This window comes from Phyllostomus hastatus, unplaced genomic scaffold (assembly GCF_019186645.2).
Source record: "Phyllostomus hastatus isolate PE091 unplaced genomic scaffold, TTU_PhHast_1.1 phas_contig_80, whole genome shotgun sequence".
Classification (NCBI taxonomy): domain Eukaryota; kingdom Metazoa; phylum Chordata; class Mammalia; order Chiroptera; family Phyllostomidae; genus Phyllostomus; species Phyllostomus hastatus.
Window position 1 is genome coordinate 27,518,908 of NW_025333960.1, and position 26,836 is coordinate 27,545,743.

The 26,836-nt window shown below is 38.7% G+C and overlaps 1 protein-coding gene across 1 annotated transcript in view; it reads right to left on the bottom strand.

Moving 5' to 3' along the window:
• Window positions 1-620: 620 nt before the first annotated feature.
• The window catches only part of KLHL14 (kelch like family member 14), a 92,511-nt gene continuing 66,295 nt past the window's right edge, over window positions 621-26,836 (bottom strand). The window contains exons 3-8 of the mRNA XM_045850464.1: window positions 23,746-23,835; window positions 16,197-16,275; window positions 8,473-8,663; window positions 8,235-8,393; window positions 4,882-5,039; window positions 621-2,733 (exon numbers count right to left, since the gene is read on the bottom strand). Coding sequence (XP_045706420.1) covers window positions 2,593-2,733; window positions 4,882-5,039; window positions 8,235-8,393; window positions 8,473-8,663; window positions 16,197-16,275; window positions 23,746-23,835 — 818 coding nt within the window. The 3' untranslated portion in view covers window positions 621-2,592. The remainder of the gene's footprint in view (window positions 2,734-4,881; window positions 5,040-8,234; window positions 8,394-8,472; window positions 8,664-16,196; window positions 16,276-23,745; window positions 23,836-26,836) is intronic.

A 26,836-nucleotide genomic window follows, 5' to 3' on the forward strand; every position in this document is an offset into this window, starting at 1 on the left:
AGCATGGCTCAGTTGGTTGAGCATCATCCTGCAAAGCAAAAGGTTGTTGATTCAATTCCTGGTCAGGGTGCATGCCTGGGTTGTGGGACAGCACCTAGGTGGGGCACGTGCAAGGACAACCTATCTGTTTCTGTTGAGTATCAATGTTTTTCCTTTTCTTTCTCCCGCCCTTCCTCTCTCTGTAAAAATAAGTTTAAAAAATCTAAAAAAAATAAATGTGTGGTTCACTTATTCTTTAGAAAGTGTACAAGTATTATTTAATACATATGGTGCTTCTAATAATTTCTATAAATATTTAGCTATTAGATATTGGGTAAGTTATGCATTATTATAACAGTTTTACAGTGGAAAAATCAGATTCAACTCACAACATTTTCCTGAAGCATTCTGTAACTTTTAGTACTGTCCATTTTATATATATATGTGCATGTGTGTATATATGTATGTGTGTGTGTGTGTGTATTGCCAAGAAGCCGAATAAGCTTGTTAAGTTATACTGCAGAATGAAAATATTAGGCCTTTGTCTATTACAAACATTTAAACAATCCAATGTAGAGATTTATACATATACTTTATAAGTAGAAATATGAGAGACAGTTGAATTAGTACATAAAGTTTTTATTTAAAGTTTTCCCCTTCCAAGCAAGCTTCATTTACACATTCTAATACTGTACAAAATTTACATCCTCTGTGACTTATTTATTCACTTTTCACTTTCTAATAGTTGTGTCTCTCTGAAATACAGAAAGCTTTACTTATAGTTCTCATAAATGCTTTTATTTATGTTGGCTAGAAATAAAAATAAATGAAGAACCAGTCTAAGGAAAGCAAATACCCTTGCATAAACTGAGACATCCAGATGGGATGGTGACCGCTGACGGTGAACGTTCTGGAGCAGACCGCATTCTCTTTGCGATGTCAGCTGGGATGTTCCCGCAAAGTACCGTAACTTTTCTCTCTCTCTCTATTCATATGCTTTCAAGGAAAAAGAAATGAAAGTTAATTGCACTGGATATATATTTATATATATATTTTACAGCGGATCCTTTGGATCTGAACATACAAATAAATACAAAAACAAGGAAGATTGCACTCGACTGTGGAAACGGCACTGGGTTCCAGGACACCTGTCCGTCTTGACATGTTCCGCAGTGAAGCTTATCACCAGGCTTGTTTAACCCGTGGCTTCCCCCATGGTGTTCTTTTGAATGACACATTTGTTGAGGGATTCAACAACATCTCCGGGTGATTAAAAATATTTTAAGCTTTTTAATTTACTCCTAACAGATGTTGTTCCAGATCCAAAGAGCTTGAAAATCAAATTCATGTTCTTGCCAGTTTGGTTCTTCCAAATGGCCAGACTGAAACGTTCTCACGCCCTCCTGATCTTTGGTTCCTGAATTCCTCAGGCTCCTAAGGGCAACTAGCGATGGCTCGCTCAACTGAGCTCAGGCGTCTCTGGTGATGACAAACACGTATGATGAGTTGGGGGAATAATTAGGATAAGTCATGTGCTTTTTCTAGAGCCAAATCTAAAGCCATTTCTAGAGCCAAGGTAAGGAAGAGGGGGAAGTATTTGTTAGGAGCTATAATTTGCTCCTGTGTCTCTTTTAAGTTGTGTGTTTAAGGACAGAGGGACAACTTGGACTGTACTTAAAAGAAATTGTTTTATCTTTTTGTTCCTGATTTACTGAAAGCAATCTCCCAGTTTTCACTGTGGGTTGTTTGGGTCGGATACGTCATCTAACAGAAAACACAATATTGTATGACTGCCTGATAATCCTACCGTTTGAAGCAAAGAACAGATGTGTTCACCACTTATCTATATACTGCAAAAAAGAAAAAACCTCCATGAACTGAATAGTGACACCAGGTACTTTGTTTTAATCTTTCAGATAAAACTGAGGACACAGAAATGATGACTTTGGTTAGCATGGAGCCGACAGGGCAGAAAGCAATTGCTATAAGAACCAGCATCTTCTCTTCTCTGATCCCATGAGGCTGCAAGGGCAGAAGGTATGTGAAATAAAGTCATACGGGTACGAAAGTGTTTCTCTTTGATATTATATGATTCCCATGAGTGTGTTGCCTATGGAGTCTGTGAAGTAGCCACAGGTTAGGAATATAAAATCAAGTGGCAATTTCCGTAATGCAGGGCAAGTATTTTAGTGGGTCCAGTTTTGAATCATTCATGAACACAATATCCCCAAAACTTCAACATAGATCACATGCGGGTAGACTACAATGCACAATACTGATCTTAGGTCCTTCTGAGGGCACTCTTCTGTATTTTATCTTTCTCCTTTTGCAAGTTAAGATCCACGGGAGGAGTGTTTATAAAGCTGGGACGAGTTAAAACCAGTCTGAAATGGAAGAGTTTGTCACCACAGGAAGTTTGCCGTGACCCAAGTTACGGACCGCATCTGCTCAAGAACAGGTCTTTTGCTTTCGCAGAGATTTGTAAATCATCAGCAACCAAAGGTGGGTTGCGGCAGCTGTACCATTCAAATGCGCTGTTCCTAGTTGTAAGCGTGATGTCACCTGCTATTATTTCCTAGAAAGGAATACTGTTCATCCCAGGGTTTCCTGGTGTTATTTATTGTAAGGTACACAGGCAGGCAGGATAACTGTTGCACAGGCTGGGCCTGCCAGTGGTTCTGCTACATCTCCTTCCAGTTCTGTCCAGGTGCCTTTTTCTGGACAATAGCATATTGTAGATGACTTGTAGGCCCCCTGTAATGGTAGAACAGGGAGTGTTTAGGGATGAATATTCAGAGAAGTGCAATGGCAGCCTTATTTATCACATTCACCTTGCAAAGACAGTATCAACTTTCTGCTCTTGTTTAAAAACTTCAAAATGAAAACAATGGATTTTAAACTGTTTTAATCCAAGGCAAAATTTGAGATTGACAAGATTTTAAAATCTGCTCTTATGTGTGTGTGTGACAAATAATAAAAGTCAAGTACCTAGAACATCCTAGATGATCAATAAATCCCTTAAAATAATTGACCAAAAAATAGAAATTACCCTGCTGGTTTAACTTAAAAAAATCACCTGAAATAGTCAAATAATGGAAATAAATTGGATTTTAGATTGTTGCCTCATGTTTTCATTTTTATTTTGCTGTAGAGAGAATTAGAGCTGGGATTCAAAGCCATTTAAAAATAAACTGGAGATAAAAGCTTGCTGACTTCTTCCCACACTGATTTATTTATGTTCAAGAGGCCACATGATTTATTTATTTTCAAGAGGCCAGCCACATGAGAAACAAACAAACAAAATCTTGTTTTCTTTGTCAACCTCTGGGGCTAGTGCTTGTATGACATTTCCCTTCCCAGACCAAAGCAGCTTTCTTTTTGTCATAGGCGACAAACAAAATTCCCTACCAACCTAACAATCATTTTCTGAAAGTGTATCCCTGGTGTCTAGTTCCAAACGTGTATGCTCTCGAGGCTAGTGACTCGTACCAGCAACCAGGCACGTGTGCAGATAGCTGGCTATATATGTCAATACATATTTGCCTCCATATAGCTAGTAACTTTTTAAAGCTTCCCCCCAAACTCTATATAACAACCTTATTTGATGCCAAAGAAATAAAACTCATGTTATTGAAACCACAAATTAATCTTATAAAACCAACACATATAAATAAGGAAAGATACGATGTCATTATTTAAAACGTGATTATGTAGACCACTAGACCCTATGTGTCTCCTGATAAGATGTAATTTGAACGACAGAGTCATCTCCTCAAGTGTTTTTGCCAAAAATAAATAACATTTTCTTTTTAAGAAAAAGCTGACCTTAAGCTCTTATCTCTTACTTCCTGTCTATGGGGACTATGGGGCAAGATGATTTTAAATGACACCACAGGAAGTCATTAGCTAATAACCGAGTGCTGGATATCCTGTGATAACTGACCCTGCTTTTCAACAAGTCAATGGTGTGGAACATGAGGTGGGACAGGGATAATGTTCCAGTCTGCAGGAAATCTGTAAGAGGTGATAACTGATACAAGTGAGACCTGTTTTAACATATTGATTTGAAAAATACATTTTTTCAATGAACAGAAGTTTAAATATAGATTAGATATAAAGAAATTGTTGTTAATTTTATTGGATATGATAATGACCATGTGTTTACATAAATGAATGATTTTTAAAAAGATAACTACTGACACATTTACAAAAAATAATATGATGTCTAGAAATTACTTCAGTAAAATTTTTTTGAAGAAAGGATACATGGGTAGGGTGGGGGAGATTTGTGGGAGGATAATGGGACAACTGTAATTGAACAACAATAAAAACATAAACAGTTATTTATAAAAGTAAAAAAAGAAAGAATAAATGAAATTAAGGATGACAAAATGTTGATGGATATTGAAGTTGGATGGCACGTTAACAAGGCCTACAGTACTCTCAATTTTGGTGTATGTTTGGAAATTTTAATGCTAAGAGGGGAGAAAAGTGCAACGCAATGGCAAATTACATATCCTAAATGGAATTTGCAGATATTGAACAACTGATTTCTGTTTTCATACCTTACTGGCCAAAAACTTTTAAGACTCTACAGTTCAAACAATTTCAAAACAACATCAGTAAAACCAGATTAGTTTGACTGTCAGTTGGAAAGCCGTAATTGCAAAAGCATGGAGAAGGGAGAGAACCAGAGACCTCACCCATTTCATGATACAGTTGATCCAGGAGCAAACCAGGTCCACAGCAACCACACTGATTCTATTACTTAAAGTAATTTGCTCTTTGCATATAAGCATGATACTCTTAAAAGGTATGTGCATGGGTGATAACACATTTTGAGGGAAACAAAGAGGAAGCACAAAGAAAAAGAAGGAGGAGCAGTTCACTGTGGGTACATACCATGCTCCAGCTGTAGCCTCCCACAAGGTAAATGCTGTCATCAAGCACCGCACAGCCAGGACCACTTCGTCCCTCCAAAATGGGAGTCTGGAGAATGTTCCACTGGTCCCCTTTTGGGTCATAGCATTCCACAAGCATTACATCAAGGTGAGAGAAACCTAAGTGACATAGAAAAATGAAATTACAGAAGAATAAACTCTCATGGTCCCAAATTAAGGCTAGGGCTTCTTTTTAAAAAAAGGTCTAGAGCCAAAAAGCAGATAATTGTGTCTTTAAGGCAAAAATATATAAATCTACTGATGAAATGAGGACATATGTCAGAAAGATATAAAACAAACAAACAACCCAATTCTGGATGTTTTAGATTAATTCAAAGCAACAATACCTGACTAGATGTCATTGGTTGATTATATGGGGGTAGATCTTATTAAAAACTGGTTTTTTTAAAACCTTTTTAAAGGGTTTAAAATAATTATAGTTAAAGCAAGCATTTTGTAGCTTATAAAGTGCTTTACATAAATGAACTCATTTAATCCTGTCAGTCATCCTATTAGATAGTTACACAATTATATTCACTTTATAGATGAGGAAACTGAGGGACAGAGAGGGTTAATAACTTGAGTCAGTCACATGGCCAGTAAATATATCGATAGGGCTGAGATTTTTTTTTAAAGATTTTACCTATTTATTTTTAGAGAGGGAAGGGAGAGAGAAAAAGAGAGAGAGAAACATCAATGTGCAGTTGCAGGGGGCCATGGCCTGCAACCTAGGCATGTGCCCTGACTGGGAATTGAACCTGCAATGCCTGCTTCGCATCCCAAGCTCAATTCACTGAGCTATGCCAGCCAGGGCAATAGGGCCGAGATCTGAATCCAAGTGAACAGGCTGTGAAGTTCACACTTTTGCAGATGAAACTATATTGCTTTTCTTAAATGAGTAGTTAATTCTCTTAAAATGTTTTAGTTAATTAAAACTTTTTGTTCAGCATATTTTATCTTTTTCACAGCCTGACTATTTATAAATAACTATGATGATGTGAACTGTCTCCAGTATCCACCAAGGATCAAGGTTTTGAGTAGGGGGCTAACTCTCACCGAAGGGCTTCCCTTTTCACTTCTGATCAAGTTTCTTTGTGGCTGGGGCAGTCGCTAGGTCACAGTGAACAATTGAGGTTACTGGACTCTATTGGGTCCTTGCCTTTAATTTAAGGAGTCAAAAATCTGAGGTTGGGGCTTCATGGTCACTGAGCAAACGAAATCTTTCATGATTTTTTCCCTAGTTAAATGCACGGTATAGATGTTTGCTAGCTGACAATTACAAGGCATATAATATAATTAAAACAACACACTGAACTGTTCACATTAATTGAAAAGGTAGACCAAAAAGTAAAAAGATTTTCATTTTTGAAGAGGCAGACAGAATATTTTGGGCCACATACTTTTTACATAAAGTAAGTCATGTAGATTTTGGAACAACAGATTAATGTGTTTACTGCAGTTATGTGGTATATCCCTTCCCTTTACCATTAAGATAGTTGATAAAACATTTTTTGAAGCATATATACTTCCAATGAGGATTTGGGCAAATTCCTGGTTCTAAGGTTCTAGTGGTACCATATGAGAATATGTGTGCTTTCTCTGGACCAAGTAAACATTTTACATTTGTTGACTGTAATCCTCACAACTGCCAAAGAAAGGATCACTACCCCTTGTTTACAGACATGAGATTAAGTGCCGTGAGTCAGCCCACTCAGCTGCAAGTGCAGAGCTGGGATTCAGGCCCAAGCTTAGAGGCAATACCCACACTCTGTCCTCTATGCCACATTGCCTCCCTGAGCCAGCCTAATTTGATGTGTGCATGCTAGTTTTCATTTAGGGCATTACCCAAACCTTTTCTGTCCAAGTATAACCATAAATAGTAAGGCATTCTTGTACAAAGAAACTAGCAGAAATCATATTTCAATGCAAAAACTGCAAAGTTAATACAAAACATGTTGATGTAAAGGCATGGGTTGCCTTTATGGGTTGACAGGAAGAAGCACCAGTGGAAGAGAAAAAGCATCAAAGGCAACAGTCGCAGCAGTAAAGGCGATCCTGTTCTGCAGGGAGAGCTCTAAGGTGAGCAGCAGGCATAGACCAGGAAAATGACCTTTCTGACTCAATATGGACGTGGATGAATTTACATTAAAAGAATACTTGTCTGGCCTTTATTATATTCAGGGGTGATTATGTATTTAAGAAAAAGAAAAATGTCACTGTCTAACCCATTTTTAAAGATGGTATCTAATTGAAAAATGATGCACAGATGGGCCTTATCTACCATACCCAGATGGCCTAGTTTTCCTTTATTTCAATTTCAAGGGTTATGGAAGGTCAGAGCTGCAGGAGAGTTGAGAGGCCAGCCAGACCAGTTTCTCCATTTTCAGATGAGGAGACTGAGGCCCAGAGCAGTTAACATTCTCAATATTATACATCTCTCTGCTTTTCTATCAAATTCAGGGTTATGTGAATGCACTTAAAGTTACATACATGCACATAGACTACAAAAGGTTATAGGCATATACAAATATGGAGAAGAAAAGGAACCAAGACACAGTTCTAAAATATTATGATTTAATTTTTTTAATTTAAAAAAGCAAATAGAAAAATTTGAAAATTATAGATAGTTCTTTAAAGAGATAATTCAAAATTTAGACATGAAATTCCAAGTGTTGCCCTGGTTGGTGTAGCTCAGTGGATTGAGCATAGGCCTGCAAATCAAAGGGTTGCTGGTTCAATTCCCAGTCAGGGCACATTCCTGGGTTGCAGGCCAGGTCCCCAGTAGGGGGCTCATGAGAGGCAACCACACATTGATGTTTCTCTCTCTCTCTTTCCCTTTACCTCTCTCTAAGAGTGAATAAATAAAATCTTAAAAAAAAGAAATCCCAAGTGTTTTCTTTAAGGAAAATCACATATTAGCTTCTTTGCACAGCTATGATTAAAGTTTTTATGATTTCTACAGAAAACAATTTTCTAGACAAAATTCATTACTATAACTTTGATGAAAGGGATAAATTATTTTACTGAATTCACCATTACAACAAATTGTCTGTGCTTTTGCATTTGTTAATGCTTTCTGCTTTGAATTTTCTGTAGACATCGTTATTCATTTCCTTAACATGTGTGGTAACTTAAAAATAATCCTATCTGCAGAGGAACCAAAATAAATGCTCACCCAAGGGTACTGGTAATTCACAGAGTAAATTTTATTCAGTCAACGTAGTTTTTACTTGGTTAAATTAACTATGATTATCTAACGAGAAACCCCTTTAGCAAGAAACATGATATGCAAATGTTATTGTGATAAAAAAAGACCTTTCAAATGATTTCCTCCAATTGCATACAAGCGATCATTCATTACAGCCAAAGTGTGGATGGCGCGTTTTGTGTTCATATCCTGTTTTCGTGCCCAGACATCCATCACCGGGTCATAGCAATATAGCCATGGGACATATTCTCCGTTGTGCACACCCCCTGGGAATTAAACATACATACAAGTCAAGAACGTGCCTTGGAACTGAACTTTGTAGCAGAATGTGGAGGAAAGACTTGCCTGAAATGTATATTTTCCCATTGTGCACTGCTCCTGCGTGAGCTGCGAGAGGCTGTGGCAAAGAGGACACGTAACGCCATTCGTTTGTTTCCAGGTTATAGCACTCCACGCTGGACAAATAGCCGGTTTCATTCCTTCCACCAATAACGTATAAATGTTTGTCCAACCGACATGCATAGAAACTGGCTCTTCTGCAGTGAAAACAAAAACCCCACTGTAAATCACAAAAGGAGCCCGGTCGGTCAGGGAAAGGAAGCCTAGCAGCCTCAGAAAGGGTTGCAAACCTTTGGAAATCACTCATATAGCTACCTTCACCAGCTGAAACCTTATACAGTAATCATAATCATTGCCCCGCCTGGGTAACATTCTGATATTAAAGTAACAGTAGAGGAGCAAGCAATTCACCAACTCTTTGTTTTAGCTCTCTTTATCTTGCTTTTGATACACTGGTAAAGTGTTCATTAATGTTTGGGATATTTGGTACCCTGTAAGGATATCACAGCTCAGTAAGACAAAGTAAAAAATGAGGTAGATAATGTAACAATAATAAATTATCTTGACATTCACTTTCTTTATGGTCCTTCAAGGGTCATTGTTCCCAATTTATAAGAGAACTACATCATCAAAATTTTTCTTCAATTATCTTTTTTTCTCCCCCCCCCCACTACTATGGCAAATGGAGACACTTTTGTGAACTGAGTATATTGTTGAAATTTTGCTGTTATGTAATCCATTATAGGGATTTCATCTATGTAGTGTTTCGTGTTGATTCTTACAGACATTTTACAAACATTTTTAGTAGCTGTTTGACAAATTATCTCACTACGCCACCAAAAGAAAAAGATGCAAGCTGAGTTGAAAGGACTGGAGACACGAAGACCAATTCTGAGGTAGAGCGTAATGTGGGAGTGAGGTACTGAGGACCTAAATTAGAGTTTTAGTAGAAAACATGGAAAGAGGAGAGAAAGAAAGATATTTTAAAGGAAGACATAAGACTGGGTTGCTAATACGATATGAGAGCTGAGGGAGAATAAAGGTTCAAAGAGGACTCAAAAATTTGGAGTTAGACTAAGTTGAAGTCTTAAGCAAATCCTTGACCCTTTGCTTCTTTTTTCTCATTGATACTACTATAATTATATGTTCTTAAGGATAACATGTGGTTCAATACTGATGAAGTGCAATTGTTAAGCACTGAGTCTCTTAGTGAATATAATTTATGTTCGATGAATTATGGTCTTCATAAAAATTGATGCTAAGACTCTTGGGCAATGTCAATAGTAATGTGAGAAGTCCCAGAAGTTTTAATCAGGTAAACCTACATGGTTTGGAGATTTTCCAGGCTGTGTTTACAAAGTGCCCAAACCTCTGGGAAGCAGCATATAGCATCTTGATTAATTAATAGCTTGGTCTCAGGAGTAAGATTGCTTGGCTCTAAGATTTATTGGGTGTGTGGCCTTTGACATATTACTTAACCCCTCTTAGCCTCAGGTTGCTCCTCCACAACACGGGGTTATTTGCAAATGCCCATATAAAGTGTTTGTTATGGTGTCGGCCGTTTTGTTCATGCTCATGACCCATCAGTTAATATTATCTGAATAACTTTTTAAAAACCAGCCATCAAGATATTTGTGTATAAGCCATAGTGGAAAACAGTGTAGAGGTTCCTCAGAAAATTAAAAATGAAAATGCCTTCTAACCCAGTGATTCCACTTCTGGGTTTATATCTAAGAAACCTGAAGCACTAATCCAAAAGAATATATGCACCTCTATGGTCATTGCAGCATTTTGTTTTTTACAAAAGCCAAGATTTGGAAACAGCTTAAGTGCTCATCAGTAGAAGAGTGGATAAAAAAGCTGTGGTAGAAGCAATGGAATATTATTCAGCCATAAAAATAATGAAATCTTATCATTTACAACAGCACGGGTGGACCTAGAAGGTATTATGCTAAGTGAAATAAGCCAGGCAGAGAAAGACAAATATCATACGAATTCACCTATATATGGACTCTAAAGAACAAATCAAACAAAACAGAAAAATATAGATACAGAGAACAGACTGATGGATGCCAAAGTGGGTGGGGTGGGGTTCAGGGGCTGGGTGAAAAAGATCAAGGATTTAGAAGTACTAATGATAGTTACAGAATAGTTATGGAATGTTAAGTAAAGCACAGAGAATTTAGTCAACAATATTTTAATAACTATGGTGCCAGCTGGTTACTTGAAATACTGGGGGGAATACTTCATAAAGTATATGATTGTCCAACCATTATGCTGCACACCTAAAACTAATACAAAATAATGTTGAATGCAATTGAAAATAAAATTTAAAAACTATTTGCATATCAATTTTTCTTAGTAATTTAGGGGTGGGGCAAAAGTAGGTATACAGTATCGTAAGTACCTACTTTCGTTGGTCACTGGTTGAATTACCAGTCATCATTACTTAAAACAGAAATCATCAGTAAGGATACAAAATAATGACCAGATCATTAATATAAAAAACTAATATAATAATTAATAAATAAGTAATAGTGCAAGACTAAACTCTGCATTCCATGTTCTTACAACTGTAAACCTACTTTTGCTCCCCTGTATTTTAAGTGACCACTGAGTTCTTTAATATTTGTGTAGATCATTTATTATCATGTATAGTATATGTAATATATGGTGATGTATTCAATTTTATTGTATTTCCAGCTTTTTTGAGGTATAATTGACAAATACCTTTGTCAATTATGAAGTGTAAAAGGTGATGATTTAATATATGCATATATTGTAAAAGGATACCCACTGTGAAGTTAATTAACACATTCATCACCTGACATAGTTACCCCCACCTTTTTTTTTGTTTGACGAGAACACTTAAGATCTACTCTCAGCAAATTTCAGGCGTACAATACAGGATGAACTACAGTCACTATACATGAATTAGATCCTCAGAACTTATTCTTCTTACAAATGAAATTTTGTATCTGATCAACCACTTCCCCTTCCCCGCACTCCTAGCTCCTGGAAGGTCTATTCTCTATTTCCTTCATGTCCACTTTTTCAATTCCACTTATAAGTGATAACACATACTGTTTGTCTTTCCCCATTGGGGTTATTTCATTGAGCATAATGACTTTTGGTTTCAAATGGTAGCATTTCCTTCAATTCTATGGCTGAATAATGTTCTGTTATATGCATACATCATGTTTTCTTTATCTGTTTATCTGTTAAAAAAGTTGTTTTCACATCTTGGCTATAGCAAGCAATGCTGCAATGAAATGGGAGTGCAGATATCTCTTCCAGACACTGATTTCCATTCCTTTGCACATATGTGCAGAGTGGGATTGTGGGATCATATGGTTCAGTTATTTTTTAGAGTCCTGAAATTGTTACTATTATTAGTAATTTTAGAGTAATATCTGGCTATTTTTTCTTTATTTTCTTGATGCTTTTGAAAACTGCACGTGCTGTGGAAAGTTCAGAGGAGCGATGAACAACTACGATGGAAAAAGGAGGAAGGGAAAAGTAGGAAGGAGAACAAAGAGCAGGAGAGGCAGATTTCATAAAGTAAGGGAGGTTAACCTGGGCCCATGTCTCCTGAGGAGTCCATGAGGCCCTTTTGAAGCTCTAATAAACAGTTGTATACATGTGTTTTGCCTATGTGCATTTTGGGGAAGAGCATGGAGAAAGATTTTTGAGGACGATTTAATCAGATTTTCAAAGGAATGCAAACCCAAACAATTTGGGATTTCCTTTATTCAAGGAGTAAAATCTCACTGAAATACAAAATTAGGGTTAAAAACGATTGCAAAATTAAGTGCATACAGATGAGCCACTGGTTTCTTTCATTTCTCTAGCCAGATTTCAATGGCTCTCTCATGAAATATGGTAAGTCAAGATTATTTTACTGGTGATTTTACCTTCTCAGTTAAACTGCTTCATTGAAAAGACTGATACCTGTTTACAAAAATCTGTACATAGGTGTTTTTTTTTCACCATTGACCCAAGGTAGATCAGTCCCTCTGCTCTATGGCTCTATGACAGGCCTTGGAGCCTCTGAAATACTTTACTAATTTCACTAAAGTGCCATTTTAACATAATTTGCACTATGTGGGTTGTATGGTGGTGAGTTCTCCTATGCATTATATATAATTCTAAGAGGAAATGTCTATCAGTTGTGACAAATATGAAAACCCTGTATTTAAGTTTTGATAGTGAAGAATAAGAGAAAGAGCTCTCTTTGGAAGTGTGGACTCCTTTTATCTAGTCCAAGCTGCCATTTTCTTACTTTTCCTCCCTCCCTCATTGTGACGCTGAGTCAGACTGCCAGAGCTCTCTCTTTTTTGTGGAAGCATTCTTAATCGGATGCTCCGTGTGTACTCCTAGCTCTATCCACACAGTGTCACTGTTAAGAACTAAGGGCAAATGGGAGGGGGACAAAACACAACATGGCAGGTTTTACTTCCTGACAAAAAGTGCATTTTTATGTAGAAATTCCACTAGTGAAGAGTCTGAGCCCCTGCCTTTATCCCTTGCATGCCCAAAGTGAGAATTCATGAAATGCATTATAGGAACACTGGTTAATGGTCTGTCAGCAACTGTGAACATTAGCTGGAGGCTCAGATTTTACTGTACCAGGTCCCTTGGGAATGTTCCTTGCCCTGTCTCTCCATGAGAAGATCACACCTGGTTTAGGCTATTTAGGCTGTTTTTGGAAAAGCAAGTTAAGATTACTAACAGGGATTACACTGTTTGTATTTTACATCTTTCATCTCTTCCCCCTACAACAGCCCCCCTACCCCACCACAGGCAGTATTCAATGTATTGAGATAAGTTAAAAAGGACTCATACAACTTCTACAAACATGCATTGAATCCTGGGTATTGCCCATGTCTTCACAAGTCCTTTCTTATCCTTAGGGCGGCTGGTTTATATCCTACAGCATGAGATTGAATTATTAAACCTTATCTCAGTTTAAATTTTTTATTTTCATGATCCGCTTAAAAACAACAATAGATTTTTCAAACAGAATATTTTCTCACATTGTTTCCTGTAGGTTTCTAGAAACAAAATAGTTAAGTTGGGAAAATTTCTGATGTATTTGCTTCTAGATTTCACATACTCTGTGAAACACATGCTTTGTTGTTGTTCTCTAAACTGCTTTTTCTGTTTCCTTTTTTCCCTAGTATAGCTAGGGAGTAAGATCTCTATAAGAATAATAACTAAAATGTCTATTTTTATTTAAAAAATTGAAGTCAATGAAGCATTTCTATTGATTCAGTTTTTTCTTCTTGCCCTCTCCTTCTATGTGAAGAATCAAATCCAAACAACTCATCTGCATGACATTTAAATTTATATTTTTGTGTAACCATTTCTGTCAGTAAATTCATAGGTAGCAGGAATGCAATTCATGAGTGAGTCCATGGTGGAGGAAGTTCAGAGGCCGTGTGCCCATTTCCCAGCTGAACTGGATGGTATTCTGCACTTTATTATACTCGTTTGGATGTTCTAATTAGGCAAGCTATCTTAGGAATCTGTCAAGCCAGCTCTGTAAAAAAACTCTGTAAAAAGAGTCTTTTACAACTTCTTTCTATTATTCTCAATCAGTTCGGTAACTGATTGGAAGTTTGGAATCAGCTAACAGATGTGGGGTGGGGTGGAGAACTTCCGGTGAGTTTGATTTGGAACCTATACAATGCCGAATCAACTTGATGAACTGTTTACAAAAATTATTTTCCGATCTGAAGCCTGTCTCATATATTTTAGTTTTTCTTTGTTTAATCACTAATTAGACTATGCTGGTAACTGATTATACTTGTGATCTTGAGTGGAAGCTCAGCAATGACAGAAAAATTTCATTTTAAGTTATGACTTGCTGCCTGGGTCAACCACCCCACAGGACACACGAAGCTGGAAGATTGACCGGGCAGCTATGAGATCTGCCTTTTCCCATTCTGCTCTGTTAGGAGCTCTTTATTTGGTCTATCGAGTTGATTGTTCTAAATCTAAAAAAAAAAACTTCTCTTACTAGGGACCTGACATGATATACCATAATGACTTAGAAAGAAACGTTAAACAGTCCATCCTGTCAACGGTGGCTGCCGGGCGCCGTCAGACCGTGGCGGGTCTTTTTATCAGGTCAATGAGCTGCTAAAAACTGTCTAAGTAAGACCCTGCCATGATAGGCCATAGTGCCTCAGAGGATGTCATTACAGAATATCAAGTAAACAATACACATTTGAAAAAAATTACTAATTAGGTTTTGCAGCAATACTTCTCATCCTTAGGGGCTCTAGAGTGAAATAATTGACCGCGACGTGAGTTATGCCTCCCAAACCCAAGGCGTGAAGGTTAATTATCGTGGTGTACAGCCCCCAGCAAAGGGGACTGTGGTGATGAGATGCTGACATTTCAAATATATTATTGATGTTTATTTTTTAAAGATTGTTTAAGTAAAACTTTTTTCAATGGTTTTGATTAAAGGGTAAAGTTATGGCAGTTACAATAACAGCAACCAGGACATAACTCCCAGAAGAGGAGAACAAGGGGAGAGACATCAGGAAGCTTTTAAGTATCCCTGTACACAAACAGGAAGGTTGAGAAGTCTGGCAAGACATTAACTTAGGATAATTTCTTGGGGTACCTTAGAATTAGACATTCCTAAAGGTGTCTGGGTCCTTTTAATATATTGTGCCTCATTATTTTCAGTGCACAGCTTTTAGTTTCCTGAAAGAACATATTAATTATTTATCTGGAATAGAAAGTGAGTTTCTTCATAATAGCAGAGATACATGGTCTTCCTGCAGTAATGTCCATTTTTGAATGAATGGTATGATCAGAAAATTTCTTTTTAACTTGAAATTTATGATTAAGGATCTAACTTGATTGGATTGAATACTTATAAAAGGAAACCTTAAGGTGAAGGGTCTTCAAAGAAATAAGAATATTTATTTCTTAAATAGTTCAATTGAGAAAATAGGTTGTAGATTATTGTTGCTGTTATACTGAAGAATAATTTGTTCACGAGGATGTCAAGGTATTATTTGAAAAGAACCAAGTGTTCAAACTAAGCATGCGAATTAACATAGGCATATCAAGACACGGCCTCATGCCTAAGTAACAGTAAGGAAAGCCAAATAGGTACAAATGTAGTTGTCATCTTGTCCTTTGGTGCTAGGAGAATTGGGTAAGACAAACACTGTACATAAAAAATGAGAGGACACCTTGCAAAACTGTTTCTTTTTTAAAGCAAACAAATGACCTATTCCTGAATGTATGATGGAAAGATATTTGAAGAGGCAGATGTAAAGGATTTAAATCAGTGAGACTTGAAAACTTTAATATTAAAATTTCTGCATCAAAATGCATATCACTGTGAGAATGGTGTTTTATATTTCAATTATAGGATTTAAATATATCATACATAACCAAGGAGAGTGGGATAGCCAGTGAGATTGTAGCTATGCTTGCCAAAAAATTCGATGCAATTGTACTAAAGAAAGTCATAGAATTTTTTTCTTCCTATGTTAGGATAAATAATTGACTTCTTTTTTAAATTATTTTTCTCCATTGAGTTAATAAGGCAGTTATTCTACATTGGCCGGCCCAAGTTTTGTATTTTGCCTCATCTGTCTCTCATGGGTTCCATTTAGCATACCTTATTATGGAACCATTCAGCAGCTGTGCTTCCTGTAAAGCAGCCACAAATGTTTCAGACACAAGAAATAAACACTTACCTTTCTTGCATGGGTGGGAGTTGTATCCAGCTATTAAATCGGGGATCATATCGGCTGACAAAATTGGTACTGTGTTTTCCTGTAAAAATATATTTGAGACACTTAAAACTTAGATTTCTTTGTTGCTCTCCACACTTAATAGTATTTTATAAGATGCCTCTGTTCACAGATTTAACAAATAGATGAATTAAGCAGAGGGAGCATCTACCACGGTCTGAGAACTGATAAAGTCAATAGAAGGATGAATAAGCTACCTCCAATGCATTTCCTTTTTTTCTTACCTCTCCTTTGTCCTTTTTTAAGAAAAAATGAGTTAGAATAAAAATAAATCAACCATAATAATAAAAGCTAGTATGTTTATCAAACTACTTTTATCCCAAAGTTAGGGTAAAACTTTCTGGGTTTGGGGGGTTTTATGCTTTAAACATATGAAGTTATTGCCTATAAATAATCAGTTCCAGAGAATTCCCTGCATGATATGTCTGATTAGAGGGTTGTTTTTGTTTGATTTTTTTTAATGAACCAAGTGTTCTAGCAGTGGTAGAGTTCACCCTCTCTCCAGGGAAATAACAGCTATCACTACAATAGGAGTTTTAAGAAAATCAGTTTTATTTTAATCTGTGCTATGTAAGTTCTGTGTGTGCATTTGAGGGAAGTTCAGTTGCTGTGACCTATCGCAGGTATAAGCACTGAATGGGAATCATGAGTCCCTAGAGCTGGTTAACCAGCTTATCTCCTCCGTTGAACCTAATAAGTACAGTAATGCCTCTGAGGCTTGAAAAGTATTCATTTTGCATACAGGTTGCCACCAAGAAATGGAAGCCAAAGAGTGCATCTCATTTCCTGTGTAGCACCTGATGACAATCATCTAAAGCACCTGAAGTCTTAACTCTAAAAGTCTGCCTTTTATCCATATATGTGTAACTACCCATTGAAATATAGGTACTGAATTTGACCACGGGAATAAACAGGAGTGAATGTGTGCATGTGTGTGTGCGCATTTTCACGTAGGCATGTATACAAAACACAACTATTAATTGCACAATTAGATATTTAGTATTTACTATGTGTCTTATTGTTCTACCTTCTATCTATAAAGAAGGGCTAAATTCCTGTTTTGGTAAGTGAATAAACAAATATATAACATTATCAAGTAGAGGAAGGCTATACAGAGGGGAGGCCAGTTTAAGTAGAATGGTCATAGATGCCTTTTGCAAGCCATGGGAATATCTGTGGAATGAGCCTCTCAGGCAGTGTGGCAGGTGAGTATAAAGTCCCTGGGCTGCTCCTGAATTCAAAACCAGCTAGAATCCTAGAGTGACTTGGACAGAAGTCAGGGAGGTGTAAGGTCCAGAACAGTGTGCCTCATGGACTAGTGTAGGATTATGCCTCTTGTTATAAGAATTGGGAGGCTCTGGAGGGTTTTGAGCAGTCAAGAAACATGGTCTCATTTATCTTTTACAAAGATTACCTTGGCTGCTGTGTGAAGAGGAGATTACAGAGGGGCCACTCTCGAAGTGGGGGCAGCTGAATAAAGGTGCAGGCAGTGGTCAGATTTGAGATCTATCGAATGGAACCAGTAAAAATTATTTTCTAATTGATTATTGGTATGAAGTAAAAGGGATTTAAATAAGGAAGTTTGCCAGGTTTTTAGCCTGAGTAACTCAAAACCTGGATTTTAGAGGTGGGGAAGACCAGGCAGGATTAGTTTGCAGGTTGGGGAGATAAGTCGTGAGTTCTGTTTTGGACTTAACCTTGCAAAGCCTATGGGATCTCAAAGTGGAAGTATTTGGAAGGACACTGGCTAAATGAGGCTATAGGTGCAAATTTGGAGGCTATTATTCCAGAAATATTATTTAAAGTCATAGAATAGAATGAAATCCCTTTAGGGAGAGGGTATGCAAATGGAAGGTAATGTAAATCCTGGGAATTAGCCCTGGGACAGAAGGAAAAGTAGCAAAGAAAAGAAATTGGCAGAGATAGAAGGGAAAGTGTGGTACTTTGGAAGCCTTGTCAAATAGTGTTTCAAAATGGGGTATTAGCATCTGAGAACTGGCCAGAAGATTTGGCGGCATGGAGGCTGGTGGTGGCTGCACCAATGTCGTGCCAATGGGAGGGTGGGGAGGAAGGCCTGAGTGGGGACTGCTCCAGGGTGACGGAAATGGGAGAAAGCAGAGAAAAGAGGGTGGAGAATACATTTTAGAACTTCTGCCATAAAAGTAAGATTATAGATGGAGGATGCCGCATCCAGAGAAGCTTTTATTGGTTTGTTTGTTCTCTTAAGTTTGGGAGTATTGAAAGGTGCTTAAACAAGCAAGAGGGAATGAAGAATAGGCCTTAGAGTGGAGCAGAAACAATAACAGGAGAAAGGATATAGTAATAAATGAATAGATTTGGTAGTAGCAAGATAAAGATTTTCATCCTCTAATTGCTTCTATTGTAATTGAACTAAGAAGATAGCCTATCCCCTTCAAGGGAGGAGGGAGGTTTTGGAGAAAGGCATTTGTTTGAGAGAAGGTGTGGAATAGTTAACCTAGAGGGAGGGAGACTGCACTGACCAGGAAAATTAAGTGGAGTTGGTTAGTAATCAACATGGTTTATTAGTAGTCAGAGTGGCTGTTGGCTTTCTATATCCACATTTAGTCACTCAGGGGCAGGGGCAAGGTGGAAAAGAGTGGATTTAACCAGGATCAAAGCGTTAGTAGGTAAGTATAACAGAAGGAGATGGACACGAGGATTGCTGGTGTGTGCGTTAGAGTGATTGCTTATAGGGACAGGCAGTAAGAGTGAGGAGGGGAATAAAAGCAGGAGAGGATGATGGACAATGAGAAAGCAGTGGGGTCAAGTGAAGGTGGTGGTATTATCAGGAAAACAGTGGATAGCTGCCCCCCAAAGGGTCAGCAGGTGGTATAATCTGGAGACATACTTTAAAGTGATGAGTTTTAAGAGTGTGGGACTGACAATTAAGAGTAAGTCAAAAAGCTCCCTGCCTCCAACAACAAGAAGAATGGGAAGGTTGGAAAACCAGGTCCCCATTAGAGAGGGTGGCTGGGGAAATAGCCAGGTTATGACTAGAAAAGTGGGAGGAAGCATTCAGAGGAGAGTTCAAGGACTATTGGGATTTTGTTGATGTGAGATCATGAGTTCCAAGGATCACGTGGGAGGGTTTGGATGACCTGGTTAGGTGGCAACTTAAGTTTTATTTGGGGAGTACAGAAAGAGTTAAGAGTTCTTGGATTGAGAGTAATCCAAAAGATTCAGATTCCACAAAGAGAGGCTCCAACTCAAGAAATAATTAGGTCTAGAGTTGGTTTATAAGGGAGTCCGTAGATTTTGCAATCATTAACCCTGTAGGTTCCAAAGTTAATTCCAAAATGCATCTGAAGATTAATGCTATTAGTAGGAATGCAGAACACATCCACCATATATAAGAATGTTTCTCAATGAAATTTTGTTTAGAATTTCCATTTGGAAGAAGACATCTGCTTCCTCTCTGTAATGGGGCCAAGAGTGGCTTCACATGCTGAACAGTGGTGGTAGGAGCTGGAATGTTTGTCTCTGGTGGTAATGGTCATAGCTTTCTATCAGAGAAAAGGCTAAGCAGGGTCTGGTGTGATATGCATGCAAGATAAAGAAAGTTTCCAGAGGCAGGGTAAATGGTGCCCAAAGGGGCAAGGAGTGACTGGGGAGCTAAGAAGAAGGAAGACATTCTGGAGTTGGCAAGGGACGTGCAAGGGGCACAATGAACCTCAGAGGGAATGAGTTTGGTGGAATGAAGGAGGTGAGATTAAATGAGGTTCTTCACTCCATCCTTGTGGCTTCTAATGAGACCCTATTAGCAGCTTCAGAGTGGTGGCCACGTCCAGTGGGGTTTTGGATTATTCTTCACTGTTTTAGTCTTTTCTCATCTTTCCCATTTTTTCCTAACTCTTCTTCCTTTTCTTCTCTTTCTGTGGTGATTCCCTGCCACCAGACACCATTTTTTATGAGTCTGTTAAAAAGTTCTATTTTTTAAATTTTTTTAAAAATTTAATCATTATTGTATTTTTTCCATTACCATTTAGTCCCCTTATACCCTCCTTCCCCTGCGCCCCCCGCCCCCCGCCAGCAGTCACCACGCTGTTGTCCATGTCTATGAGTCCTTTTTCCTTTGTGCTCACTGCTGAATGTTACTTAGGTGAGGGGTGAAATGGAGCCAGGGGCGGCAGTTTCCAGTCAGAGGTGGAATGGAAGAAAGTGAGAGGGAAAGGAAATGCCCCATGAGCAGTATTTTGGGAGTCAGTCATCAGGAAGTGACAAACGGAAATTTGTTCTCTGTAAGCTGGGGCTCTGACAGAATATGTGCATCTATATTAGACTATTATAACTCATTTCTGTCACTAATGACATGAAGGATGTTAATAGGAGTTAGTATATAGGGCTAAGTTGAAAATATTTATATCCTGTGTATATTCCCAGTAACATGTTTTAAAACTTCAAATTTTGGTCTTATAATCACGACAATCAATAAATAAAATAAATTTGTGTTTTACAAGTACCTATTTGTGTTTTATGAGCAGATACTGAAATTTACAATTTTGTATTTCATTAAAGGACATACATCTCAGGCACCATTTCATAAGAACTAAAGTTTAACTTAAGAAGATTCCATCTTTGGAACTGACATATATGTAATATTTCAACCTATGGGTTTTTAATTTTTCCTCCCTGCCAGAAATGAAATTAAAGCATGTTATATGTTTTCTTGGGGATTATTATTCTTTATACATTTTGGTATCAAATGCTTACTTTTTGATTGCAGAAGGTATTATAATATGAAAATCCCATATTTTTGAGATGATTGAGTTCCTTTTTGGTTTCCTAGCTGGGGAATAATGAAGAGATTTTTTTTCTAAGAGAGTGAGAACCACTGGCCATTGTGATACAATAAGGATTTAATTTCACAAGAACAATGGAAAAATGACTGTTGTTTCATATCTATCCAAATACAAATGTTTGTCTGGGAAGGCAGTGTAGTGTCATGGTTTGAAAACTAGGGCCCTGAAGTCAGACAGACCTCCAGTAAATCAGCTCAGCTTCTCGCAAGCTGTGTGTCCTAGCAAGTTCTTTAACCTCTTCAGGCTTAATCTCCTGATGGTAGAACTAGAGCAACCATGGACTGGGCCTCACGGGATAGGTGTGAGGATGATGTGAAACGATAAGGTGAGTGCTCAGCAAAGTTCCCAGCAAAAATTAGTGCTCCATATATATTACTACTGATGCTAAAAAGAGTTAACTATGGTTTACCAGATGTGTGGTATATGAAGCTACAAGGAAAATATTGAAGGGATTGTGGTGAATGTGTGTTTTGGTTCCTGGTCCAGATGTCTTCACTAGACTGGTGCCCCCCTTTCCTACCTGCTGTGAGTGCTGGCACTCATGGTCGCAGCTGCTCCCACCCTGGAGAATTGTCCTCAGCGGAACAGGCTACCTCCTGGCTCGCCCTCGTCCCCCACCTGGGAGAAGGCGTCAGCCAAGGACTGACTGACTGACAAGAAGGTCTGCCTGCCTCACAGGGAACAATTCTCCTCTGTTTATAAAGGAGGGCCAATCAGTGGTTCGCCAGCAATTTCTCAGATCTGTACTAAATGACTCCGCATGCCAAACAAGCCAGGGAAGCATGGCTTAGCGTTGCAGGTGGAAGCAGGTTTTAAAAAGGGCCTCACAGAAAGAGGGAGTGAGCCTCCAGGCCCATACTGAGGCTAAAAGTACTAAAATTCAATTCTGAGCCTCTTAGTGGCTGTAGCAAAAGCAAACATACGCATTCAATCACAGGAATAGCATTAGTCACAATTTTCAAAAGTGACTCAGTGCTTCGGTCTGACAAGAGGGTGTCTTCACGTGGGGCATGTTGGGGGGTGACAGGCATGCCTACAGGAAATGCAGTGCAGTGCGTTCAACAGTCTTTCTCACAGCATATTCACCAAGGGCTTTAAAGCAAACTGCTGTTCTCCTCAGGGGTGGAGGAAGGCAAATCAGTGAGGTCCTAGGACACAGGTTTATGGGAACATTAACTCAAAGATAAAATCTTGATTTTCTAGAGTAGAGGGAGGAATATATCTATTAACTCTTCCCTAATTCCCTGACCTAATCCTCTGAGCTTGTGTGTTCAATAGAAGTTGAACAGAAAGCAGTTACAAGTCACTGGTGGGGGGGGGTGTGGTGTGAACCTAGGGAACAGGTTTTCTATGTTGTTGACTAAGGTCTGTCTCGTAGGAATGGTCGGTCCGTCAAGCTCTGTGTACACTGAGTTGTGGCGTCGAGACTGGTATTTTGACAGAGGCTCATTCCACCTGGGAAGAGCGATGGGCTGAGAGAGCACAACCATCAGAAACAGGGCCATGGGTTATGGGTTAGTTTTAATCTAAAACAGATTCAACAGTAAATGGGGAGTTTGCAGGACATTGTACGTATTCCAGTGTTTTGGTAACGTGAAGTCCATTATTTAAAAGATAAGTTAGAGCAGAGATGCTGCATATAATTTTTGCTCCTGTTCCAAATCTGTTTCTCACAAAGCCCAGGAACTGTCTCCTTTCCAACCATTAAAGACATGGACCAATGAAACTGCAGGTCTTGAGAAGGAATGTGTCCCTCACTTGCTTTAAAGAAGTGTTCCTGGAGGGTGGCCTGGGTTGTTTTCCTTTAAGATTTTCTAGAGTGAACAGATGTAACAATTTTCTATAATTTGCCTTGGTGCAGATGCTGAAAGAGAGCATTCACAATAAAATATATGCAGTATATGTAATTTCATCTGGATGTTCTGGGGTTTTAAAGTAAAAATGTGTACCTGCAAGCTGTTTTATGGTTTCTCAGTCATAATTATCTCTGTTACACAGAAGGCTACAACAGCAACTCTTCCTTCACGTGCAAGCTTTCCAAAAATATCTTGATAATTTCACATGTTCTGCAAGGCACAATGTTCTCCCTGTGTTTGGCTTGGGAAATGTATTAAAGTGTTTGATTTCTCTTTGTGATAAGTTTACGTAGTGATCCCATCAACAGGGAGGATGGTGGATGATCTCTGAGAGAAGCTCTTGAAACGGTGGGACAACTCGAAGTAATAAATGTTGCAAAAGAACTTCAGCGAAGGTTATGTGCAGTGTGACTGCAGATAATGCTTAATTATTGAAACTGCATTATTGCACTGGTAAAATGGGAGAAGAGTGGTGGAGAAGGTGGTGAGAATTCTAAGTAGCTACAGCTTGCCACCTGCCTCTAGGGAGTCCGTGCCTGCGCTGTGGCATTCCTCAAGGGACAGATCAGGAGAGGGGCTGGGGCGTCAGTGCGAAGCTAAATCCCCAGGCAGTCAGTGAGTGAATGCTCTGCTGGGTAGTCCTCTGCGAGCTCAGTGATTGACCCTCCCTCCAATCGTCAGCCCACTTCACTGACTACTTCGCTGGTCCCTGCTGCACAAATACATACTCTCCCCAGTAATTACGTGATGGACTGTTGCCGGTGCCTTTCACTGAACACACATGGAGCAGCCACTATTACGTTGTTCAATAGTTACCATTAGGGTTCCATTGGTCCTCTCCGCCCAACACAAACAAGAAATTCTCTACCTCCACAACGCAGTGGTGGGCACTGTTGTACGGCATAACTGGAATGAAGAAGAAAAAACAGATGTATGAAATCTTCCATCTTAGAACTTGCCCGTTGGCTCACTAGTTATTTGCTTTCACCAAAGTGCATAAAATGTGAGACAAAGTCAGTAGGAAGAAGAGAGCCAAGCAGCAGAGCGAGGCACCCCCCGATCCTCAGTGGCTCAATGATGTGTTCCCGGCAACTGCAAACCCAACCCCTTTTGATTAATTTTACATAATGTTATTCCACAAATTAGTCAAGAACAACCTGTCATGCTGCTTTCAATTCTTAAGTTCTTCTCACTTGCCTGATGATGGGGACCTCATTCCAAAGCAGTGATTGAAACTCCCAAATGGTCAGGGCTGGGGTTACTTCTCGGAAGAAATAACCCTGCATACACTCGGAGCCATTAGGATGCTCTGCCCAAACTTGGTTTGCTGGCAGTCTTTCCATAAACAGGCTCAGTGTGCTTGGTAGCTTTCTATTCCACAGCAATGAGCAAGCTGAATTTCCATACAGTTTTAAGTTTTTAAATTAAGGTCCTGCTGATTTAATGCCTTCTCCAAATGTATACGCTTAATTTCCTGTACAATGTCATTAGCAGCACAATCTCACATTTTCTATCTATCTGCTTAGGAGCTCTTCTGTGACAAAGACCCAAACCGTCAGGAACATCACAAATATTCATTCCCTTCGTCTCGCCCTTCTCCCTGCCCCGATCTGGTGGCTGCGGGGAGGGGGTGTCATTCAGAAACCCATGAAAGCCAGCTTCCTCTGCATTTGTTCTCATTTACATTTTCATTTGGGAGACACACACAGCCAGGAGAGGACACCCCCGTGACCCCAAGCGCAGTGCAGTGTTGGCCTCTGCTGTTACACTATCACAAGGTAAATGCAAACGGACACAGCGTTAGTTATCACACATGCAGGGGTTTGGGCCCAGTGACACCAGTAGTAAAAATGATGTCCTTGTTCAGCTCATCATATGGGCACCTTAAATCTAGGTGAGGAAAAATGGGGAGGCGATGTGCATGTGCAGGCAGGGAACTTATTGCTTGACACGGATCAGCAGAGCACTTAAGAAACCAGTGCAGTGGGAAATCAGTATGAGCCAAGGCCAGCTCTGACTCTGTGTTCTTTTTCAGTGGGGAGAGGGGGAAGGAGAGCACACCTATCTCATTCCCAGCGCATCTGGGGTGGCACACATGTCTCATTTCACTTGTTTTTCTGTTTTAATTTTTCTCAGAATGTGCAGAGCAGACTGAGATATGTAAATAAAAATAATAGGAAACAGGCAAAGCTTTGGAACCTATTGGACAGCCTCTGAGAGAGCAAGTCAGATCATTGGAGCTTTTTACTGAAGGATTTTAGGAGTTTTGATTATTTTATCATTTAATTTTTCTTTTACCGTGACTATTCATTGTTTTTGAACTGATATGCACAAGAGAGAAGGCATTGGTATGTAAACCCCTGATTTAGGAGATAATGTAGAAGAAATTGGGTGTGCTGTGGATTTGTGAGGTCCATTAATTAGGTCAATTGACTTAGGGAGTCATCTTGGGAATGTCTTTCATCCCCCCAACCCTCAGTTATCTCTTTAGGAAATGCTTTTAATCATATAGATTCTGCAGAATCCATTTGGGGCAGAATATATGTTGGGTTCATTGAGCAACTAAAATTGGATCTGGGTTGAACATTTAGAAAAAAATTAACTCATCATTATTTGGATTATGATGATGGTTCCATAATACCAAAAACAAAACTGTGCTCCCCATATGTTATGTATATCCTGAACAGCCTGGGGCTACCCAGTTCATCATAATGTCATCTGGTCAGTGCAAACTTATAGCATTGATTGCCATCTGCATGCATCTACTCGCATGAGAAATGAGTGTAAAAATAGAGGCCACTGACTATAACCGACTCACTTTATGACAGCCACTCTTCCAATATTTACTTTAAACTTTCGGCCCATTCAATATCCAAATCTTATAAGTAATAAAAAACTGTATTATCTTCTTTTTCACTAGAAGTTCAACTTTATAACACAGCACTATCTCTGAAAATGAACACTTGTATTTTGTTCTTGCCATGCATTTGCTCCCATTCAGGCAAGCAGAAATTAAGTGAAGGAAATAATAGATGATTTATTCTTAAGCCTCTTTTTCATTTGATTACCCCTATTGTTATGCTTTGTGCAAACAAATGAAACTGTTGCATTAAGCTAACTGTTGAAACCTTCAAAATAAGAGAGAAGGTTTTTGAAGTTCTAATATAAAGGCTACTTGAAGGTATTCTTATTTATCTGCACATATTTACTCTGGTTTTTAAGCCTTGTGTGCTATATTTCTTGGCAGAGTATTTCAGTATTCTCATTCCTGAATTATTGTCTTTTTTGAGTTATTACCATGAATTGAGAGGCTATAAATATACACAAAAGCTTTTTGAAATTATTTGGAATGCAAAATGCTCCAAATTTATTAGAAGGAAATCTATATTAAATCAATGTTTGAGTTTTGCAAAAGACCTACTTTCTTTGATTTCTGATTAAACCTGAAGGAAAGTGAAGCAGATAGGGCAGTGAGCAAGGGCAAACATCTGTTTAAAATGGCATTAGGTACCCTGCTTATTGATTACCTTTTAAGTCACAAAGAGTACACGCCTGACCCTTTCTAGATTCCTCTAGAGGTGGACACGAACCCCGCCCTCACAAGCAGGTCGTGGAGGAGAAGCTTGTACTCCGCGTTCACATGCAGCCCAGTGTGGGCTTCTAGCGTGTCAGTCAGTGAGTCAGAGGGAAAGGGTAAAGAGAAGCTAATCAGGATGAAATGAGATTAAAGGCTGTCTAATTTTACAGCAACTGTGATCCATCAGCCACTGTGAAAGTGACAGTGGAAATGAATGATGGAGACAGACAGGTGGGGCTGTACATTTCACTGATTTATCCTCAAATGCACTGGGCCTTATTTTATTGAGTGAACATGACCGCATTTATCATGACTGTCATCTAAACCCAC